The following is a 23677-nucleotide window of genomic DNA, read 5'->3' as shown; positions in this document are numbered from 1 at the left end:
CGGTTGATTGCGAGGTACTGGTAAAAGGGTATACCTGCTTATGACCTCTTGTTTGTTGAAGATTAGAGATCTCACCTGCGCCTGTATAGCTTCGTGTCCGCAGTAAAGTTATTTTATCTACAGGTGCATGTCAAGTGCAGCCGTAATTTTTATGGATTGAGATTGATGCGACGACACTGAATTTACAGAGCTATCAATGAAGGCAAACCATGCACCCCTGGAGGGGTGTCCCTTGCCTCTCCCCCGATGGGAAGCTGCTGCTGTTTGACTAAAATGTCAACACTGCATTGAGGACGTGCGTGAACAACATCTCAAATGGATAAGTCCAAAAGATCAGCGCGGCGTTATATACCAGCTGAGCTACCTGTTTTATGAGATATACACGTACCATTTTTTCGGAGCTGTATTAGGCCTACAATGACACAAAATATAACCTACGCAGTTTGGTTCTTCGTCTGTTTTGGAACACGGCTTGATTTAAAACCGAACCACGTTCTTTTAGATGATATATTGACGAGCATCTGAAGTCGTGCTGGATGGAACTGAGGGAGCTGATCATACAGTCATTGATATCGGAGTTCATTGACCTTTGCATAGATCGTATAGTTGCGAGTTAACAGACCCTCTTTCGACAGAACCATGTCACAATCCGAAGCTTTGCTTCTTCTTCGCGGGCAGTATGCTATCCCGACCCCGACGGAATTGGAAAGACCGCCTTCCAACACCAACCGCGGTTTCTTGGACTACGGGCGGGGCTCTCGGCCGGTGTCGGCGACCTCCTCCGACTTCAGCCGACATTCGCAGTCGACCTTTGCCGAGCCCCGTCGGGCCCCGTCAACGACCAGCGATGCCATGCGAGAGATCCGTTTGCCTGCAATGCCAATTTACAACGAACGAACAGCGAGAAAACCTATCGTATCTAAGGCGGTGAGAGGTTTTGCACTTTGCTCTGTGCTTTATGAAGGCTACGATTAAAAACTGCCGTACCCCTTTTTCTGTATAGCTTTTCACACGTGACCGTGGTAAAGTCACTACATTGAGGTTTTGTCAGCTTCGCGTCTTATGCGCGAAAAATTAATTGCACAGAGTCGCTAGATGTGCCGTGGGCCAGTGACCTTATATAGTTGTTACTATGTAAAACTAATTTTGCTGCGAGATTTTATGGAAAGTTATACAGGACATATATCATGATAAACATTCTTGCATTAATAATTTACGTCTTGTACTACTCATGGATTTGTTTGAAGATCTATTTTCTTTTCCACTCCGTCATCCTTGCGCGGTATATGCAATTCTCCATATAACATTCATATTATTGTTATTATAAGAGAATGTACACTAGCTGAAGTCAATGATGATAGCATATCTTTTGAAACGACTCCCTTTCTATTTTTTTTTCTTATTTTGTTTACAATCACACCTAAATTCATATTATTCATGTTAACTCCTTTGGATTCTCTTATCTCGGAATCAGTCTTTTTAATGCTTAGACTTTAATACCCTTCCCCTTCCTCTGAAATGCAAATTACAGGCCTACATGTAGCTGCGCAAAAACAAATTCCGCTTAATCATGGTTGTCACACCGCTCAGCAAGTGAAATGAAATTCTATTATATCATATCAAACACTATCGCTTTTATGGTCATCATTGCTGCTGTAATACTACTATCATACTTCTACCAATAAAAATAATGATAGTGATAATACTAATCATTATGACGATGATGAGGAAGATGATGATGATGAGGATGAGGAGGATGACGAGGAAGCTCGACGAAGATTTCTCCATAACCTGTAGTCTGACGCCGATCGCCCGCCCAGTCTTATGGCTGCTTTGCAGTCCGCAATGCATGCAGCAAAAGAGAGTGATAGCAAACCACTCGAGATCGAGTAACAGTGACCATTTCGAAATGTAGAAACTGTGTTCCAACGATTTATGAGATTGCTCTCGCAAGGAAAGAAGTGTTTGGTGTTTTGCTTGGGCATCTGTATTGTGTAGGTCATTTTTGTCCCGAAGTTTATAGCAGGTATCAGTATTATAATTTATTGACAAAGATCGTTTTGTCTGGTGTTTATTGAACCTCAAAATACACAACCGATAAAATTAATTTGTGCTTTCCCCAATCCATAGTTTTGCCACAACTGTCGTTCACAGATACAAGTGTAATCAGAAAAAAAAAAAAAAAAAACCCGTCACTCAAACCTTTTAAATGAACGCAAAACGAAAGATCGCACATTCAACACGGATACAGTGACAATGTTTTGCGAAGTCATCACTTGAGCAGCTGCGAGCGTCTTTTATGCATGTCGCCCTCTGTAGACGAGCAGGCACACATCCCACTCGGGTAAGGCATGATCACAGAACTCGGAGTTCTGTGGGCATAATGATTTACCATTTACAGATGAAACAAAAACCTAGCATTGGTGCTTCCGAATAGTTCTAAAATATGAGTTTGGGATAAAAACAACCAATGTGAAAATTTGAACCAGTATAATCGATGTTAAGTATTGTTAAATATACAAACCGTCTACAGTTATGGTTTTAATGAGAAAAATAGTGATAACTCATATTTTAGGCTTTATTGCAAAATTTGTATATGGTAGGAAGTTTTGTGATACAACTGACCTACACATAAATTATGCATCAAAAGTGATATCTTGAAATCTTTTTTTTTTAAATCACTGCTCCCGAATGCAAACAGAACCTTTAATTTCCCATCTCCTCATTAAAACTACAAAAAGCAAAAGAACAAGAAAAAGGGGAACAAAGTGGCAACAAGAGACAAAATGTTTACTGTGCTCAACTCTCCACGTCTTTGCTCCAGCAGAGGTACTGTAGCAGAAAACAAACCACCGGCGGAAGTTGATGGAGACATGCAGCACACATGACGTGTGTTGTAATGTAATCGACCAGGGGGGGGGGGGTGCTGGACAAAACTTTTCGACATCAGATTAGAAAGGTTTTACCTGTGTACATGTATTCACTGTGGTCTTTAATGGTAGCTTGTTTTTGTATTTGTTTTTTTTTTCATTGTGTTTTTTACGTTTGTATACACAATGCGAAAATGCGCAAGATGAGTGTATTTTGTAGAATGCGATTTAGCCTACCCATGGTAGCATTGCATGTATCAAGCACTTTTGTACAGAAAGCAAAACTTAGGCCTATAGATAAATTCCATCACTCGATTTTTTTTCTTCATTTTCATGAGAAAAGTAACATGTGGTAATAGTGTTTTTAACAGAATTCTGAAACTTATGCCTTATTTCACTTCAGTTGTATGCCTATGGGTGTTAAACGAGTGTGTAGCATCGGACAAGACTATTTAGGGCAGTGATCAAACCTGAAATTTAATTGGATATCGCTTATACCTATAGGCATGTAGCCAAGACATCAGCGTCACATTCAGTAGCGATAACTGAACTCACAAACGGGGTCAAAGCTTGATCTGAACGTGTGCTTTGCGTCAGACAGCAATAAAGAACTGTAAATTTCCATCAATCCGATTCCAACATGAAAAAAAAATGACAATAAAAACAGCCCTTTGGAATCTGTCACGCCTATATGAATTCTTAACGACTTTACCGTCTCTTTTCTTCCATCATGAATTTGCCTCGTGATAAGTTCTCACATTTTCAACCCCCGCGATCCTTCATAAATCGTGCGGGCACTAATGGATGAGGTTTTGTTGACTACTCTAGTTTGTTTCCAGAGCCTGAGTAAATGTGTATAACCCCTCCCATTATTAGGTGGCCTTCCCCAATTTTTCTCGTCCGCAAAAGGGGTTTGGTTTCTGGCGAGCATGCGCATTAACTCACATGGTGACACACCCACACGTACACCACTTGTGTACTAGAAACCATTGTAAGATTCAAAGAAGCATGTAAATTGAGGTCAGACCAAATAGCTTTATAGGCGGGGCTACTCGAGTTGGGGTACTTGGGGCGGTTCATAACGCCATGATTGGCATCTGAACCGTATTTATTGAGAAATGCGCCGAGTAGGCTACGTTGTCGGACTCGAGATGAAAAGACTTTTTTTTTTTTGCAATTTTGTTTTTATTATTTCAAAGGAAATCACAATATTTACTAATGATTCTCAAAATTATCAAGATCATGAAACATAAAACTAATAAACAATAACCATAAAGTTACTTACACAGAATAGATGTGTAGGCTCCAGTGGTTTCTCAAACCATTTTAATCACAATGCCTCCCCCCACACTGCACATTAACTTTTTAGATGCATTAGATGCAAAAGAAGGGTCGATCCCAGAATAGATAGTAGGCCCCTATTCACTTTCGTCAGTGAAAGTCCATGGGGTGACATAATTTCCAGGGTGAAAATGACCATACATTTTCAGAGACTCGAATGTCTACGAAAAAGCCGAATCATTCGCTTTCGATGTTTTACTTTAGAGATTCTGTTATTATCATTATTATTTTTTTTTTGCACAAGGGGTTTGTGTTATTTGTGAATGGTTTGTGAAAATAAATTGAAATAGAAATAAATTGAAATAAATTGAATTGAATTGCAAAGAGAAAAAACCCACAAAACCCATGACCCCCCCCCAAAAAAAAAACAAACACAACAATCATCTGTTACATAAATTATTTCACTTTGTCAAATGCATGGAGAGCGATTGTCCAATTTATTAATTGATTGTAGATCAGATCTAGATGAAGCCGGAAGATAAAGCCTTCCCCTGACACCAACATCTCTTTCCAGGCTGGCGACCGCCTCATCGGCGACCACCTTGTCTTCATGACCACCGTAACATTCTTCGCTTATGTTAGACTGAATGCGCACGCGAGGACATCCACACACCCTGTACTGGTAATCCAGTGCGAGGCCTTTTGCGTGTAAACGTCCCCGTCCGTGCTCGTAGACGGCGGCGAACAGCAGTTGAACGGTTTAACCGGATGTCGTCTGCAAATTACTACGGCAGTGGCCTTGGTTTGGAGCGCTGGCGGCGGGTACACCACATGTTCACTCAGTCAGGTGATAAGCAAAGGATTACGGGAAGCGACACCTCAACCGGTGTTTACCGTTACTAATACTAGTACTATTCATGCCATCATTTAGCTAGCGCTAGTGGAGTAACAGCGCGCGCGTAATCAAGTACAAAGCAGCAGTCGCTGATGATCACAGCTTGCTGCAGTTACGTTAGCATAGCGGCTCAGATCAAGTGAAGAAGAAAGCAGCAGACCAATCAATAACCCGTGTAAGCTCCCATTACCCAGCAGCTAGCAGAGTGATCCTAATAGCGGACGAGACAGTTAGCAGCAGCTCTCATGTCCATTTAGTGCCTCTGTGCATCCCACCTGCTTCACGACATCATACTTACCGCGTCTTTTGTCAGTCATTGTTTTTTTTTTGTGTGGTGCTTTTGTTTCCGCCCCTAAAATCCACCTGTTAAAAAAGTGCCGATGGTTGACTCCTCCCTCTTCGAGTCGTAACTATAAGACTATTCTCTGAAGACTCATCTTAACCGTGGAGTTGGGTCTGACTATTGCACTTTTGATCGTTCAACAAGGAGAGAAAAAAACTTCTTTCGGAACTGACGCAAATTTCAGCCTAACCCTGAAATTAACATTAACACACTCTGGATTTTATACGCGAGTAACTTTGTCTATGCATCAGTCAGAATGAACGGACAGGACAACACAAATTTTTCAGGATCTACTTCTGATATCACTCCTTCCCCGCAGAAAGATGATCCGACGGCCAACGGCGCCGCTGTCAAGGGCAAGGGAAAGGACGGTTCTAGCTCCGGTGAGCTGAAGAGTAGAGGCACGTGGACCAACAAACTTGACTTCGTTCTCGCCCTTATCGGATTCTCCGTCGGCTTGGGAAACGTCTGGAGGTTCCCTTACCTGTGCTACAAAAATGGAGGAGGTAATTACAATAAGCAGACTTTCCATTTATGTTAAAGTTACAAAAGGGATGGTACAGTATTGGTGGAGATGAGAGATATGCTTTTAACTTTTTGCGAGATACCAAAAAAACACTTATGATATAGAAAAGTGCAGAGCATACCATTTTAAGAGGAATTCAAAGTTTATTTGATGAAAATTGGGTTTAGAATGACTGAAACATCTAAAAACAAAGTAAAACAAAGCGATCGTAATAAAGTGTGGGTCCCACACTGTATAGAATCGCTCTTTTTTTTTATATCTCAGCCATTTTAAAACCAATTTTCATGAAATAAACGTTGAATTCCTCATAGAATTACATGCTCTTTCATATTTCATAAGAGGTTTCTCATTATCTCACCAAAACTGTTAGAAATCTGAAATTAGGTCTCAACCAAAACTATACGATCCCTTTAACAGTCCATTTTTCAATTTATAGAACCGGGATGTTACTAGAAGCAACAAAGGGAAAGTAACGCATTAGAACTAGTTTCTTTACACTAGAATCTCAGATCTAACGACAAAGTTTACACCATAGCCTTAACTTGATTATATTTATAGAGTGCTGCTTTATCTGAATTGGATAACTTAACAATACAGTGAACCAGATGGGTGTGTTCCCTGCACAATCTATAGATCTAAATCCAACAAATTGACCACCTCTAGATTCTGTTATAATGTTAGGCTCTATTTTATTTTTATAGAGAACTGAGTAAGGGGGGAAATCAGGAAAGTCACCATTAGTAGAGACTGTTCTACACTTGTATTGCTGAAGTGTGACTAGTACTTGATACTAACAACATGTGTTTAGCAGACTGTCAGTGTGCTGTCCGTGTTTAATACACCACTAGACTATGGAGTACTAACATTACATTTCAGAACTTCATAGTTTGTAAAGAACAGTGAAACTTTGTACTGATTTTTTAATGATAAACGCATCAAGACAAAGTTAAGAAATGAAAACTGACAGTGCCATCACACTGAAGTAATGCACATTTCATTACCAAAAACATCGGATCCATCTTCCAAACTGCGAGTAGAAAATGGTCAGTTGTTTGACTTGTTTGTATAAAGGCAAGGTTAAGTTTTATGGAAAGGATCTACATGCATGTGTCTGGGTGGTTAGGCTCCAAAACCAGTGTTCCCCACTTTGAAATATCACCAGAACTCTGAAGTTACGTACGACTTCTTTGGTAGAGTAATTTGTGATGGATTGAGATTATGTGACTATGGAAAGAAAAGCTACTTTGTAGTCCCAGCCAGCATCAGTTCATTCAGAATAGGGTCTACTGTGATACAAGAATGATGAAATTAAAGTGCTCAGTTTAAACTATAGCAAAAGATATTAATGTCAACCACACGTCTGTATTTATTTTCTCTATTAAAATGTCAACGTGATGACTGATGTTGGTAGTCTGAATAGGAGTGTGATGCATTGTTAGGGATTTTAAGATGCTAGTTAAATGATGTCGAGGTTGTTTTTGTACATGTACTGTAATATTGATGTATATCTGTTAGTTACCAGTACACAGGTATAACTGACAGTTTTCTGAAAATTATTTTGACATGAAATTCATGCAACTTTGAGATTTGCTTCAAAGCGATTACTTGTAAACATTAGTTGAGGAGTTGAGGAATCGGAAAGGTCATTGTATTAAAAATCTATATCTAGTGCACTTGCTGCAGGATAATACATACATCCTTAATTTATAATATAGAACAAATTTCAATCCGAGATCAAATACTACCTTGCATAAAACAAAGGCCATATATTGATGAAATTTTAATCACAATGCAGGAAAATGAACAGCATAAATCAAAGTGCACTTGGCAGTAATACTTGTAGACAACTTAGGCCTAATAATTTCATGACATGTTTGATGCACTTCAGTTTTCTTTTTTGTTGTTTTCAAAAACCATGTTGAAACAAAGCAATGTTTCTACAGGTCACGGGAATAGGCCCTATTCAATCTTTATTGAATGTATACATATTAAGATTAAAGATTTCAAAACCAATATCATGACTGATGTACATACACTAGTGTACTGATGTCTATACAAGTTTGCAGCTTTAGTCCAGGTGGGATGTGTAAAAGCAACTTGTTGTTTGTTTTCTCTCCCTCTCTCTTCATCATGTAAAATTTGCAGTCTACAGCAGTAACAGGAAGGATATTGTATTAGCTTCCTTCCATGATTTTTTTTTCCATTTTTTTTTTAATCATTACAATGTACAAAAGTTGTATGTTCTAACATTATTCATTGAACCTGGCCAAGTAGTTTACCACATGTCAGTCTATCTGTATAGGAACACTTGTCAATGATACATCCGGCTGATAAGCAAGTGCATGCTTGTTTGTCCTACAGACGTACTTCAGCCATACTACATTGAACTTCCCCCCCCCCCCCCCCCCAAAAAAAAAAAAAAAAAAAAAATGAAGTTTATAAAAAATCATCTGAAGCAGCACATACTGAAATGTAACATTGAAGGACGAAGGGCAACACAATAATTTAAATAGGGGTTTTTTCCCCTCTCAAATTCGGTCATAGTTTACTCTTTTAAAAGGGGTCTCGGTAAGGGGTCACTGAAATGAGAATTGAGAGTATTATCTGTATATAAATTTGAAAGAAACAGATGAGTCATGTCATAGCACAGACAGTATCAGGCTCAGATATGAAACCATTGTAATACAATGTGTTGTCAAGCATGCTTGCTCATCTGAAAATAGCCCAGTGTGAATTGTTTCAAAACTGAAAAGGGTTTTGTTTGTGTGTGTGTGTGTAAGTAATACCCTGTCATCATGAAATTTACTGATGCCTGAAGACGCAGACGCAGACTTCACACATTTGTTCATATTGAATATTTGTGTGAAAGGAATGGATTTTATTGAGATTTTTATATTATGGACATGCTCAAAAAGGATGGACAATAGAAAGGCAAGATTTCATTAAAAAATGTAATTTCCTTAATATCAAATCATGTATTACCCTACATTGCCTCCAAATTTTACTTACAGGTATTTTTGTTGTTTTGCAAGAAATTTCCTGCTTTGAAAGATGTTGATGCCCTGAGCCTGTCAAGATTTTAAATGCAACCTCGAAATTTAAGGACTAAGGCAATTACTGAGGAACTCAGTGAAACAAAATCATAGTCGGACCATAAATGCACTGTTGTTTCACACAAAACCTTGCAATAGTTGCAGTACAATCAGTGCTTTGTTGCTGCGTTGACTGCAAGCAGATATGTTGCATTAGATTTCCATTGTGATTTAAATAAGTATGTCTGAAAGGGTTAAAAAGACCCCACCAAATTTGCATCACAAGAGAAGGTAGGGTGGAACCACTGCAGAAGACTGAGGGGCTCTTTGATGACAGTAAATATTGACAGGGGTTTTTAGATAAATAAGCACTGACCAGCTCCAAAGACATGTACCAACAGCAGTACCTAGATGCCAGGTTTTTGAAAGGCAGCCTATTGTGTCATGACACAAAAGCTCGCTTTTTGAGTTGGAAAGGGAATGTCGGGTACAACAACATCAACAATGTAAGTTCTAACTTAGATTATTATTTTGTAAGCAAGAAAATGAAATGAAGAGGGGTGTAATTGTTAAAGTGGGAAGGGAATAGAAAATCTGTTTTATCAGTGGGCGTGGCTGCATACAGTTTGTATTTCATAGTTACCAAGTGGAGATACAATTCTGCCCCATCCCACCCCACCCCCCCAAAAAAAAGAATAGTAAGTTTTCCTAGTTAATCAATTGTTTTAGTTGTTAGCATCCAAGCAGTCAGTGTACTGTTTTCCTTCAAGGTGCCCCCAAAGTCTGCTTTCTCAGATTTGAGTGCCATTGATTAATAGGTAGTGAATCTTTTGGTCACTGTCAAATTCCTTGTTATCCTCTATCATAGTAAACTGTATGTGCCCTCCACCCAAAGCCCTTGTCTCATTTTTGTGTTTATGTATGAGACATGTCCTTTGCATGGATTTGCATTGACTGTGCTCTGAACTTTCTTCTCTTTTTTTTAGTGCTACAAGTTATAGAGGGTGATCTGTAGCATAGTATTAACCCTTGAAAGACTAGTACTGAGTATTCTAGGGCTGGGGTAAATGGAAATGTGTGTTAAAATTGGAAAATCAGTCCTTCCTGGATGGGTTAAGGAAACCTGTGAAATAGGCCAGGATCTGATGCCTTCAACTTGTATGTCATCAGGAACAGAAGGCAAAAACTGTCTACCTTTGTGCACTACTTAATGCATTAACTCTTCAAGTCATATTCTCATCTTCTCATTCAGTTGGCAGCTTTGAATTTCACTGCATATATTTTATTCAGAAAGATTATAGGAACTTGTTCAATTCATAAAATCTGCAAACCTGCAAAGAGAAAAAAGAATCAAATTTACAAAAGTTTGTCACTTTGAAAGAAATAGGAATCTTCCAAAGTGTTTTTCCAATTTAGTAATTTGTGAGACTCTTGACAATTCTTCAAATGAAAAAGCTTACAATATTAATGCCAAAGGGCCCAAGTGAAATGAAACACTATTAAAAAAAGTAAATTTGATAATGAAGATCTGTATGCTGCACCAGATCACATAATCATGAATTCTGAGACTTGATGAGTTAAACCACTGACATGCAGGTCACATTGATGGAAATTCAGAGGAAAAATGATGGAGTAAATCAAGTGCAGCTTCAGTTTGAAACTAGTGACAATTGTATCTGATGTGTGTACGAAAAACTGGAAAATTACCAATTGATCATAAGAGTCAGATATGTTTTTGCCTTGGTGTTTGCGCTCCAAACCTTTCGTTGCAAGATCTTTTTAGGTATTTGATGAATTCATGAGAGTCCCTGAATAACCCTGAAGTGACCCAAGTGAGATTGCATTATGCTTACAGGGGAAGATAAAGGTTTTCTTTCTATTTCTTAACGAGGTCAAATATTGCACTTCACTGCATCTCTGCAACCCTGAAATGGTCCCAATGCCTTCCACTTTGGGGAAAAAGAGAAGTAAAAACTTGTGAAAGGTATCCATTTTTGTCAAATTGTTATCAAGCTCTGGAATGTTTTTCTGGACAATTTCCTAGTTAATACAATTCATTATGCTGAGTTATAGCAGTTAAGATCACAGAGACAAATTACATCTTCAAGAACTGGCAGTCGTGGCCATCGTTGTCAATATAGTTCAAATAACTGTTTATTGTGCAATACCCTTTATCAAAATACTTTAATAAGAAGTAAAACTGATAAGGCATCTATAGGAGACACAGATGTAGATTTGATAAGAATATCTCCAAAACCCATGCGTTAGTACTGTAAAGAAAGTAGTTCAGTACCCGGCCACTTCTTACTGCAGAAGATGGTTAACTCTTGATTAGACTACACGTTATCATAGTGTTTAAGATATGTGGAGGAGTGTACGTGTAGGTCCCAGAAGCTTGTCATTGGATCTCACCTCTTGAGATTGCCTCCTAAACGATCTCTCTTATGTTTCAGTGAGAATGCAAGCAAGGTGGAAGACCAGGCTTCCTTAATGATTAGGCCGCGATAGATGCAAGCGTAATATGCACGCAGCCACCTCAGCTACCACCGCTACAGAAGTAGAATCTGTAGGGGTGTTGTTGCTGTACATGCATGCTTATATGCATACTGTCAAGCAATAGAAGATTATATCGCGTATCTCCTATATCACCCGTGTGAAGATTGATCCTATTTCAACAGTAAGAATGGGGTCATGTGCTGGGTTCATCTGTTGTGACCATACTTATAACTTGACCCAGTCAGGGATGCTTCAGTGTCTAATTCAATTTCCTTCAGGAAAGCCCTTTGTAATGTGCACCTGACACTTGTACTTTTCTGTTAAGCCATCTGTAAATATACCTAGAAAGATGCAGCTATATGAGGTACCCGAATATAGCGCTAACTTGGTATATAGATGTAATGTCTCTGTGTTGGATCAGTGTTGGTGTGGGTCTTTTTGTTGTTTTAAATAAATGCCCTTTTCTTCAATTGACCCATACCTTCCACTGTAGCATGTGTGAAATGAATTAAGCCTCCATTCCGGATGGTCAATGAGAGTGAAGGGTGCATAAAACACATGTGTTCTCACCTACTGTACATATGACCTCAAAACAAATTATCTTAGCATCCAAGGTCAAAAGTTAGGTCTCTATGTATGATTTTTTTTTGTGTGTGTTGTGTTTTTAATTTTGTTCTTTTTTCCCCACAGTATAGCATAATGACGAGTCATAAGATTAAATATCCATGAAAAATAATGTGTTTTTTTTTCCTTCTACGTTTGTTGGAAGCATTGGAAAATATGTTTACCAGCATGGTGATACGAAAGAAGGCCCCTTGTATATTAAGGAAAAAAATCTGCCCAGTCAAATGTGAATGATTCCTTTAAAAATCTCTCTCTCTCTGTATTTATTTGGACTTATTCAGGTGCATTCTTGATTCCGTATTTCATCTGCCTCTTCATCGCCGGCATCCCTCTCCTGATTCTTGAGATCGGTCTTGGCCAGTACACCAACCAGGGTGGGATCACAGCATGGGGCATCAGTCCCATATTCAGAGGTGAGTGTGACACAGACCCCACCCAGTAGTAGGCTGTAATCTTTGTTCATACCTCCCCCTCCCCAAACTTAGATGCACTTGAAGCCTTTGATCTGTACAATGTAGGTATATGATGATTTATATATTATGCACCTGTGTGCACATGATTATGTGAAGAAATTAGTCATTTAGAGAATTGCTTCAAAGCCAAAGATGTGTTGACTAGAAGCAATGAACTGTTATAGGACTCCAGTAATTAAAAGCCAAATTTTACTCAGTTGGATACCTGTGTAGGTTGTCATTTAGTTGTCCTGCAGTTCATTAACTGGACATATCTCCAACAGGTGTGCAATGCAATGCAAACTGTTGATAAAACAATCTTGTTGGGATGCTGTCCCATCCTCAGGTATTGGCATTGCCAGTGTGGTCATCCTGCTCTTCCTGAACACCTATTACATCATCATCATGGCCTGGGCATTGTACTACATGTTCATGTCCTTCACCTCCGTGCTGCCCTGGTCCCACTGCAACAACATCTGGAACACGCCCTGCTGCTTTGTTCCGGGCACTAATGCAGCTAACGAGACTGATGAGGCCATTAATACAACGACTGTCGCACCCACCACCGTCACCCCCTTAGACGTCACAGGTGCACTGATGAGCAGCGTGAACTGTACGAATGAGACCATAAAAACGGCCACTGTGGAGTTTTGGGAGTAAGTCCTGATCGATTTCTAGATTTTGTATCGCCCACTAGCAGCTTTCAACAAACTGTATCTTTAAGACTGGGAGAGGCATCAGCTTTAGATGAATCTCAAATGAGTGGAATTACAGATTTGAACACAATACCAACCACCTGATTCTCTTATCAAGGTCTTCATTCTGAAGACAGGCCCTTACCTCGAGGTTAGGAAACCTTGAGGTTAAGCTCTTGCCCCCTAACTACCACGTGCGTCCACACCACAAATCTTGACCTCGAGGTTACGAAACCTCGAGGTCAAATTCCTACCCCTTTTGAGTGCGTTGATTTTTGTGTCCACATGGTGCTTAACTACAAGTGGGGACCCCCCCCCCCCCCCCTCGTGGTTAGAGCGCTAACCATTAGATTTCTTGTGGCTCTTAACATCAAGCAAACCTCGAGGTTAGCTAACTACGAGTGCGTCTTCACGGTCCCTAACTACAAGCTCTAGCCTCGAGGTTAAGGCTTGTCGTCTGAACGTAACTATAGTTAGTTGAGATCATATGGTTTTATTGTCCCTGTTGAGAATCAGAGCAAAGAAATGCAGAAAAAGCATTGCGAGATGTGAAACTGTGATTACAGGCAATACCCTACAAATCTCTAACCATAAGTTAGTTTGACAGAATACAAGAACGAGCGAGTCTGCTGGAGAACTGTTAATCACTTCTTGTAGACCATGTGTGCACTGTCAAGAAGGTGCTTGAGTATGCTTTGATAACATTTAGGTAATTCACCAACAGTGAAGTGTTGTACTTTATCTGGCACAATAGGTGCTGCAGGCTATTACATCAGCTGTCAGCATGTGTTTAAATATCCCCGGATGAGCAAAAACAGCGAGGAAAAGCCAATGATCTTCAAACCCACTACAGCCTCAACAGAATGATATGCTAACCTGTATTTTTCATTTGAACAAGTCCCTATAGCAATATTTTCTCATCGAAAATGTGTTAAATAATCTTTTTCTTTTGTGGGATTTTGTTATACGTACAAGGTACATGCAACGCTGTACAGTAGTGTTATTTCTCAGACTGTCTATCTGCAGAGGTGTCTAATTGACACATTTAATGTGTTTTTATATTTAGAAAAAATGATTACTCGCCACCACAAAATGTAACTAAAAGTACAACTGAGCTGTAGGATTCTACATTTTCCAACCTACCAGCAACAGGGTCCAAAGATTTGCTCTCAAACTGACATTTCTGATAGGCAGGACTTTATGATTTAATTTATAGGATTACTGTGGTTTTCAAGGACCTGATATTAAGAACACTTGCTGGTATTTTACAAGCAAGTGATTTAGTATTTGTCCCAATAAATGGATATAATTGTATCTGCCAAATTCTCACAAATTTACGTATTTTAAATACTGCCACCACAGTAGTGCATTACATTGTACAAGGAGGGTTGCACATCTTAAAATCTACAGTATCTGTTTTGAATCTGAGACTCTTGTTTTGATAGTTGCAGTCACATTGGTCAATCAATGTTTTTACTGTAGAGTCAGCTTTTTACAAAGTTTGAGCCCCACTGTGGGTATCATGCTCCAAACGATAAGTTATTGTATAAATCCATCAGCCTCGATCTACTGTTTGGGGCAGGAAGTAAGGCGCCAAGTGTTCGTGAAGTTCGGATCATTTTCTCTCACTCGCGATCGGCCCATCACACACTCTATGCACACACACACACACACACACACACGCACATACATACGACACTGCATAGATGTGCCCAGATGGATATCATGAAGTAACAACTTAATGACAAGCAAACTAATCATCCAATGAGAGACAGATGTCTTTCTTTGTTCATAATACACTTGTACCTTGATTTAGAGTTAGGACGTTATACTGGGTTGATGTGGATGTTTTAAACATGGCATTTTCATATCATTGTGTTTTAGAAGGCTCCATTCCACACACTTCTCAATGCTCACTTCATCAGAAATATTTGTACTGCATCAACTATGCATGTGGTCAGGCAAATCTTGACAGGTTTTAATGTTGAAATCAAGATCATTTTACGGTTACAAATAGTACAAGGGTGATTTGGAGTTGGATGTTTAGTCCCCCCCCCCCCCCCCCTTCAATGGAACAGATATTTAGCCTTAAACAATGACAGGAACTCCAATTTAGATCATGCATGTACATCTGGCCTGGATGTCCCCCCCCATACTGATCTTTTCCACTGATTTCAAAATGAGACCATTGGATAGAGCGACCAATAGCTTTGAACCAAGTTTGATGTAGTTTCCTATGCCTTCCTGCCACAATGTTGGACTCATTTGAATTCACACACACAGCTGCGTGATGGTGGCCTCCTAACTTAGTGATTTTGAAACCAACCCATGATCCTGACATCCTAGGTGAAAATTTCTGACCAACATCAGAAATGGGTCGATTGTTTGTTGCAAAACTGTTGACAACAAGTTGTCAAGGTCGTGGCACTGGTTTCTCATTCCGCTTATCAACTGATTGTTTCAGTGGCGTAATATGCCATTTGTGAGCAACTCATATCTAAACCAAGATTTTTGTCACATATTGGTAAATTATATGTAAAATGCTCTGTAGTGTTGGAAGAAAGAGCGTCAAACAGCGTAAAATGATAATTCCCTAGTCCTGCTTTCATTGCACACAGTCAATCAGCTTTTGAATTTTTTTTTGCAAACTGTGGATATTGTTTAATACTAAAAATCTTGCAAGCAAAATTTATCACAGAAGTAATGTTTAATGCTCAAAATACCATTAAGCAAATTGATCACTGAACCAGCAAAATACATCAGTATGCCTATTAATAAAGGTATTTTTATCTGATATTGTAATGGTAGGATACACTGCATTTAATATGTTTTAACCAAATGAAATTTATTGTTTCATCAGAAATTTTATTCTCTGCCGTGACCTTTAGAATACTTAAAATTTTTGTAAGCCTTCATCTCCAGGCTCTAAATCTGCACTCCCCTTAAAGAAAACAGAAGAGCAGCTGTTGTGATTGTTATCTTGTGTTTTAAAGAAAGCAATTTCAAATGCTGGCACCAAGTTATCCACTCGATCTTGGCTCATACAAATGAGAAATTAGCTGATACCAGAAATTGTAGAAATAATTTTCTGTGTACATTTTCTACTGTATCGTTCAAGCCAAATGTACAGTTTGACACATCAAAAAATGAGCACAATTCCTAATCCCCTTGGCCGTTAAATTTGATAAGCAGGACAAGTGTACCCTACTTGATTCTCCAGGATTAGTTGATAGTTGTTAGGTTAGTGCGTACGTGTGTTTGTTGTTGAAACTGATCAGATCCATTTGATGGCCTTTGTGTACTCACACTGCAACAATTTGCTTTCAAAACTTGAGTTTTGTCTGCATGATTAAGTTCAGTTCACTGTCATGAAGGTTATTACATTTGAACTTTTGATGTAAAACAGACATTTTTATGTCTGTATGAAATAAAGCAACTGTAGAAACTTATTTGTAAAGTTTATTTGTGAAAGGAATAATTCACCATCTTTTGTATGTCATTCATGATCCCTCTGCACAAATTCTCTGCATGATTGTTGTTACTAGAGGTGCAAATTGACTGGAAAGCATTGTTTCAAATTCATGACATGACTGTTCATGTCAGTTGGAAATTCATACAGGTGGATCAGCTTTAAAAGCCCTCCCAGACTGAATTATGCAATATATGCACACATACACTCAATGTTTTGTCATGTCAGCTTTCTGTGGTGTGACATACTGACCAGGATGTTTATGAATTAATCAAATTTACAAACATGTGGTTGACCTGACTGACAGTTGAAGTTCTGCCAATTGTTGATGGGTGCTATGAGCTTGTATCCAGCATTGAAATACATGCATCTTTCAGCTTGCTCATTGCTAGATAATTTCTGATAAATGATCAAGGGCATTATACAGTCTAAATGCTGTTACTGGATACAAGTGTACCTAGATCGGGACACCAGAAGACCACATCCTGTCGCCAAAGGCTAGGGGATGTGAATCAGTTAATGACCTTGTACACAGGAAAATTAAGTAGATTATGCCTTAACCCTCCCAGCCCCTCCCTCCCAGCCCCTGGAATAGCAACTGGTGAAAGAAAACTCATTCTTTAGAGTTACTGTATTGCTTAATTTGTAGTGCTCAGTTATACTGCAAAAATTAAGGACAAGTGAGATGTGCTGAGGCATGTTCTTGGCATCCATCTGCTGATTGTGTTACACATGCTTGCATGCAACAGTTTGCATTATGTAGTGAATGTAAACAAGAATGCCCTTAGAACATGTAAAAGTATACAATTTCTCAGTCCTGTAGTAACTCTAATCTTCGAATTCCTTATCTGTTTTATTGCCCAACTCAAATGATGTGAATATCCTGTATTGTGCTTAACATTTCCCCTCCAGTGATTGGAGGTGGGCAGTTTATCATTGAAACGTGTAATGCTAAGTTGCCATCTCAGTTGGTAGCAGACAACTTTTGTCTGAAATACAAGTGAGACAGCATACCTTCAACATCTGCTGTTTCAAATATTTTTGCTATGACCATATTGTACGTGCCGAAGTCAGTCGCATGCATGACATTCCAATTTAAAGCATTTGCTCGTCTTCTCTGCTGAATAAAGTGACAAAATTTACACTGTAAAAGCACTCAATGATGAGAGTGAAAAGGTTAGAATGCCCATCATCCAAGCCCAAGTTTTTGTTGGCTGCAAAGGCAACAACAAGTGATAAGATAAAATATTGAGACCCTCTGTGTTACTTGGGCATGTTCCACCAAAATTCAGCAAAAGCAACTGTGTCAAATCACAATATTGCACCTGTCAAAAAGCAGCTCATCTAGTAATGGCCTGAGCAATATGAGATATTGGGCCTTTAAATTTCTTTTTATTTATCTTTCGTTATATTTTGTGTTGTCTTCCTGTTGTCATCAAACACAAGGTCAACTCTTTTATCAGTTGTCATATTTTGACCTTGACTTGAATGATGCTCTGTGTGTGTGTGTGTGTGTACTATTTAATGTTAAATATGGGTTGAGAGGTATCACCATGTGACCAGGCATATATTTTGCTTGACATGCAATTTTTCTCATGGCTGGTCATTAGTAAAGTAAATGAGAGGTCATAGCACTTTCACATTGCGATGGTGACCGGGTTAGATGTTATCATTTTATTTACTTTCGTTTAACATTTGGACTTTGAGATTGGTGTTTTATTAACTTTTTTATCACAAAGATCTGCTCCCAAGCCATCAAAAAAAAAATAATAATAATTTATATCATTTTGTTTAACCATAAGTGCATGTACATGTAGTTACCCACACTCAGTACCTTCAAAATAGTTCAAAAGGTACATGTATCTTGTGTGGGTAATTTTCACTGATATACCCTCACTGGTACATGTACATGTAAGTTATGAAGTGGTGCGTGCTTCTACTTGATTCTACACACTTGCGCGCGCACACACACACACCTATGCACCCACAAACACACAAAAAAACACACAAAGTCTGCCTACCCAACCCCCTTGCCACCCAACCCCCTTGCCACTCAAGTGAGAGCTACAATGTAGATGTGATTCCAATGCTCTAATGCTGTAGTTTTGCAGATGATGTACTAGAAGTTATTCATACTCCATGTTTTGTTTTGTTTCTTTCAGACGCAAAGTGCTGCAGATTCATCTGTCGGACGGGGTGCATGACCTGGCTGGGATGAACTGGCAGCTACTCTTGTGCCTGATTCTGGCTTGGATCCTCATTTATCTATGCATCTGCAAAGGAGTCAAGAGTTCTGGAAAGGTAACTTGAAGTCCCATCAAATATATGACCCCCCTCTTTTCTGTGATTGGTGTAATCACTGGAAACAAAACTTGTGTTTCATAAGAAATTGCATTGTAGAATATCCAAAGTAAGATTTAATGTGTAATATTGTGTTTGATGTGAAGTATACCAACTACAAAATTGCAACAAATGTGTTGAGACTATGTACCCCTAAAAGTATCAGGCAAAAAAAAAAAAAAAAAAAAAGATAGGTAGATTTGTAAGACACATGATTATATTCATATTCATATAATATGTAAAGAGAAGTTATCAGTTTATTAGTTTCAGACATTTTAGTCTTTCGGAAGTTTTACCCTCGATGTACAACTGCATTTTGACTTTCACAAAAATGCCCTCTGTAATGAGCAATAGTAAAATAAAACTACGAGAAGAACAGTTTTTTAAAACCATGGATTAGTTTATACTGGAGGAGGGAGAGGTAGATGGAAATGCTGGTGATGCCTTTCTTTGCTGTGGGCAGAAATCAATGATGATGATAGACTCTATGATATTCCCCTGGCATTATCGCTATTCATCCATCGATCACAAGTTATGTGCAACTTCCCTTCAACACCCTCATTGACGTCTTGTCGACAGACTTTGAGGCATGTGTGTTATATGCAGAGGCAAAACCCCCAGTGCATCATCACGGTATGTTTTGCCAGTATGATCTGACTCCTCCCCCCCCCCCCCCCCCCCCCCCCCCCCACCCAGTACATATGAACATGACACCACGAGATACATTCTTGCAATATCAGAGTGGATGTTAACCTTTGACCTTCAACTCATAACACGGGGTGTGTAGATTTGCAGGGAAGGCCCTCAGTAGCTCTGATTAGGTATTGCTGAACTAGAAAGTATGTGTGTGATGTGCCATTTCCTGTCTGTTGGCGGAGATGTGACTCCAGCAGTACAATGTAGGAATGAATCTACTGACAGAGAATCATTGAACTTGGTGAGACATTGGGTAATTTCAAGTTCTGTGCTATAGTGCTAGTGCTAGCCCCCCAAAACAGCTCCAACACTGACAGTCAGATTAACAAGGCGATACTGATCAAACTCATCAATCCCAACACGAGGTGCTAGGATTGCACCACCGTGAAGTCCGCAGGAATTGCGCAACAAAAAAAGTGATTGCGCAAATATAAAAAGATCAAAGAGTTTATGAACAATATCAGCGCCAGGTTCGAGCTAAAATTCCTTGCATGGTCAAAGGTCACAATTACCTGGCCGAGCCCTCCGCCAGAACACGCGTTCCGTTACCATGGTAGTTATCCATTACGTGGCCGAGTTTGTGAATGGGTCATCGTGAAAGTAGCGCGGCTCTTCTACAGCTAGTTACTGAATGCAATTTTTCAGCTTTGCGCGGGCCAAATTAGCTCGGGCCAGGAGCTGGCCAAAAATGTATGAGTTACTAGTAAGGGGTACCAGTGAGCCAGAGGTGATGCTGATAATGCCACTGGAGGACTCGTACATGTACATATACTGTCTGTTTGGGGTGGGGAAGGTGGGAGAAGAGGGAAGGTGGGAGGGGAGGGATTAGGGAGGGGGATGGGAAGATGATAGACTGCAGTCCCCTGCTGGACGACTGCCAAGATTCCCCAACGACGTCAACGCAAGCACGGTGACGGACATATAAGCTGTCAGACGAAATCATGGGCGAGGACTAGCTAGCTTCCTGCTCTGGGAGAATGTAGGAGTGGTGACGGGTCATTGAGTCAGTGGGTTCTGCCAGTGGAAAAATACCGTCACTGGCCTTGTCTAGGCTCCAGAATATGAAATTCTCCATTATCCTACCATGTGCTCTTGCAAGACATAAAATCATTCTGAGAATGAAAAAAAAAAAGAAGAAGAAGAAGACATGTCATAGCCATGCTACAGTGTAGAAAGTTGCATTTAGAATAATTTATAAATTCCAGGGTATATTGGCCCTTCAACAAATATCTGGTAAATATTTCATAACTTGTAACTGATAATTCTTTTCTTTAACTCTAGAGATACAAAAGCAATTATAGAATGAGTTTTGTACATCATTTTGAAATACACATGTATGTCAAAAACTGCATTCTCATGTGGAGCCCCCTTGCAAAGTTTTAACATTACTTGTGTAGAACTCCATTGCAGGTTAAAAAAAAAGAAAGGAATAAAGATCCCTACATACATGTATTTCCAAACAAAGCATACCAAAGAAAAAAGAAAGAAAGAAAAAGATTAACTATGTGAACAAAGAAAATTGAAGAGAGACCATACACACCAATGGAAGTGACATTAAAATGAAAAGAAAAAATGCCTAGTATCCTTTATTCATTGGACTCATTGCATAGCTTTGGGATTTCATGCCTTTCTTTTTTGTAGTATTCTTATCAAAGTTTGAGAAAATTTTTGCTTTTTCTCTCTTGACTTTCTGCATCAACCAAAGTGAACTTGAGTGTAGAATTTTGTTCCCGTTTAGCCTCCACAAAATCGACCATTTCTCACTGCCCTCATTCTGGCCTGAAGAGTTATTGTTGTATCAGCCTGAATTCCTGTTTTTTACACAAGGACAGGCCTTAGCCCTGGGTGATATCATGGTCATTTCCAACAATTTCCTAGTGCCCCTCTCCCACTTGTTTTTGTTTTTTTTAATACCAGGATGAGGCAAGCAATGGTAGTTGGGTATGCAATATTATCAGCTGGACATGATTTGAGATCGAGACAAGTGTTCAGAACATCCCAGTGTACCCCTGCCGTAAGAGTGGCTGCAATGAGTTGACTCTTTCTCAATGAGAACTCTACTATGGCCTGGTGAAATGCCAGAGAGAGCATCACTGTCAAATGTGTTTAAGCCATCGAGTTGTGATGAGGTTATCGCTAATGATCTCTGCTCTTGGAGAAGCAATGCTTTTGCCTCCTTCTTAAAATGGCAAAGTGTCCACATGATCAGCAGGGGAAGGTGGTGTTCTGACTCTAACTTTCATCTTTTGGGGTGTCAAAAATGTTCTGGATGAAGTGTAAAAAGTTTGCCATTGGCTGATGTGTGAGCACCCTTTCAATGTGTGTTAAGAATTACCCTCCTCGCCACTCCCATGTCCTTTGCACTTTACGCCCAGAAAGCATTGTAAAATATTCTCAACCATCATGTCATATTTGACTAAAGAGTTTCATTACTGCATGCTTGCACTGATCTGCAGCTAGTGAGACACAATGGATTTAACATTTCTTTGTTATGTCGTTTTTTATTGGGGGGGGGGGGTGCATACTATTCTCTTATCACGGACTGGGTCCTAGGACATCCCCAATGCGTGTGTGTGGTTTCTTGTTTTGCCCAGCTTTCTTACAATTCATTTGATTTGAACACCAAGAACATGTAGGCACTTGGGAGATTGATTTGATTTCTTGCCACTCCTCTGAATGAGCGACATTTATAGATGCTGATATCTTATGTACAATCCTTGGATTACTGATACAAGTGTATCAGTCCCAGTACATCAAACATGCATACATTCTGTGTCACATGCTAGTGGGTCACACCACCCATTTGAGGTGGTGTGGGAGCAAAGCTCAGAATTTTTTTGTTTGTGAAAGTAACTGAATATGGCAAGTGGTGAAATAAGTCATTCATCTCTGGGCAACCCAAAAAAACAAAAATTGATTTATTGTGTCATGTGAAGTGTTGTGGTGCAAGTGTGTGTGTGTGTGTGTGTGCGCTTGTGTGTGTATATGTGTGTGAGAGAAGGGGGGAGGGGGAGGCCTTTTCATGCACCATACATCCAGTGTTTTAAAGGACAGGTTCACCTTGATTTTAAAAAAAAAAAAAAAGTATACATGTGGATTGAGTGAATGCAGGAATATCAGTAGAACACATCAGTGAAAGTTTGAGGAAAATTGGAAGATTCTTTCAAAAGTTGTAAATTTTTAGAGTTTTCTGTGCAGTAACTGCTGGATGAGAAGACTGCTTCAGTTTGTAATGTCACATGCGTAGAACGATATAAGGAAAAAATGAAGGGAATTGAAAAAAAAGTATGTTTTGAAAAAAGTAAAACATTCCCTTATCTTCTAACTGACATATATATGTTAAGGGTAGAGTCATTCCCTTTGCCTTCTAAAAGAGGCAAGTCAAATGCTCTTTTCTTATGCAAGAAAAGTGCAAATATGTTGAATTTTCTTTACATCATTCTACACACATGACATCACAAAGCTTTAGTAGTCTAATTTCCATCCAGCAATGGCAACAATGACACTTTAAAAATTCATAACTTTTGAATGGATTGTTTGATTTTCCTCAAACTTTTTTCACTGATGTGTTCTACTAATATTGCTGCTTTCACTCAATCGACATGTATGAATGTGAACTTGTCCTTTAAAGATGCCTTGATATGACAGGCTACTGTACCTTGATGGAAACTTGTGGCTGTCATGACCAGCATGGGAAACTTCTATTAATGTTCAGGATCGAGTGTGTGTGAAAAAAAGTCAAAGCCACTGTTGCATATATAATCTGTGTTATAAATCAGTCCAAGCAAAATGAAGATAAATTAAAAATCATATAAAGATTGCATGTACCTCCCCTAACCCTTATTGAATACTCCTAAACCAAAAGTTACTATTTAACCCCCCCCCCCCCCTCCCCCTGCAAAAAAGAAGAAAAAAGAAGAAGCAAATGAGAACAATTGATTCTGTTTTCCATTGATTT

The 23677-nt window shown here is 39.2% G+C and overlaps 1 protein-coding gene across 3 annotated transcripts in view; it reads left to right on the top strand.

Moving 5' to 3' along the window:
- The window catches only part of LOC139735729 (sodium- and chloride-dependent betaine transporter-like), a 93744-nt gene that overhangs the window by 38110 nt on the left and 31957 nt on the right, over positions 1-23677 (top strand). For 2 of the 3 annotated variants that reach the window (XM_071646478.1, XM_071646477.1), the window contains exons 3-6: positions 5709-5895; positions 12349-12480; positions 12866-13175; positions 18846-18984. In XM_071646478.1, coding sequence (XP_071502579.1) covers positions 5709-5895; positions 12349-12480; positions 12866-13175; positions 18846-18984 — 768 coding nt within the window. Of the gene's footprint in view, positions 1-285; positions 928-5708; positions 5896-12348; positions 12481-12865; positions 13176-18845; positions 18985-23677 lie in introns of those variants that run through there. The other variant, XM_071646475.1, reaches the window with a different exon arrangement.

The sequence above is a fragment of the Diadema antillarum genome, unplaced genomic scaffold (genome assembly GCF_040938485.1).
Source record: "Diadema antillarum isolate AM-2024a unplaced genomic scaffold, OU_Dant_1.0 seq00000595_RagTag, whole genome shotgun sequence".
NCBI lineage: Eukaryota > Metazoa > Echinodermata > Echinoidea > Diadematoida > Diadematidae > Diadema > Diadema antillarum.
This window is presented reverse-complemented; position numbering and strand designations above follow the sequence as displayed.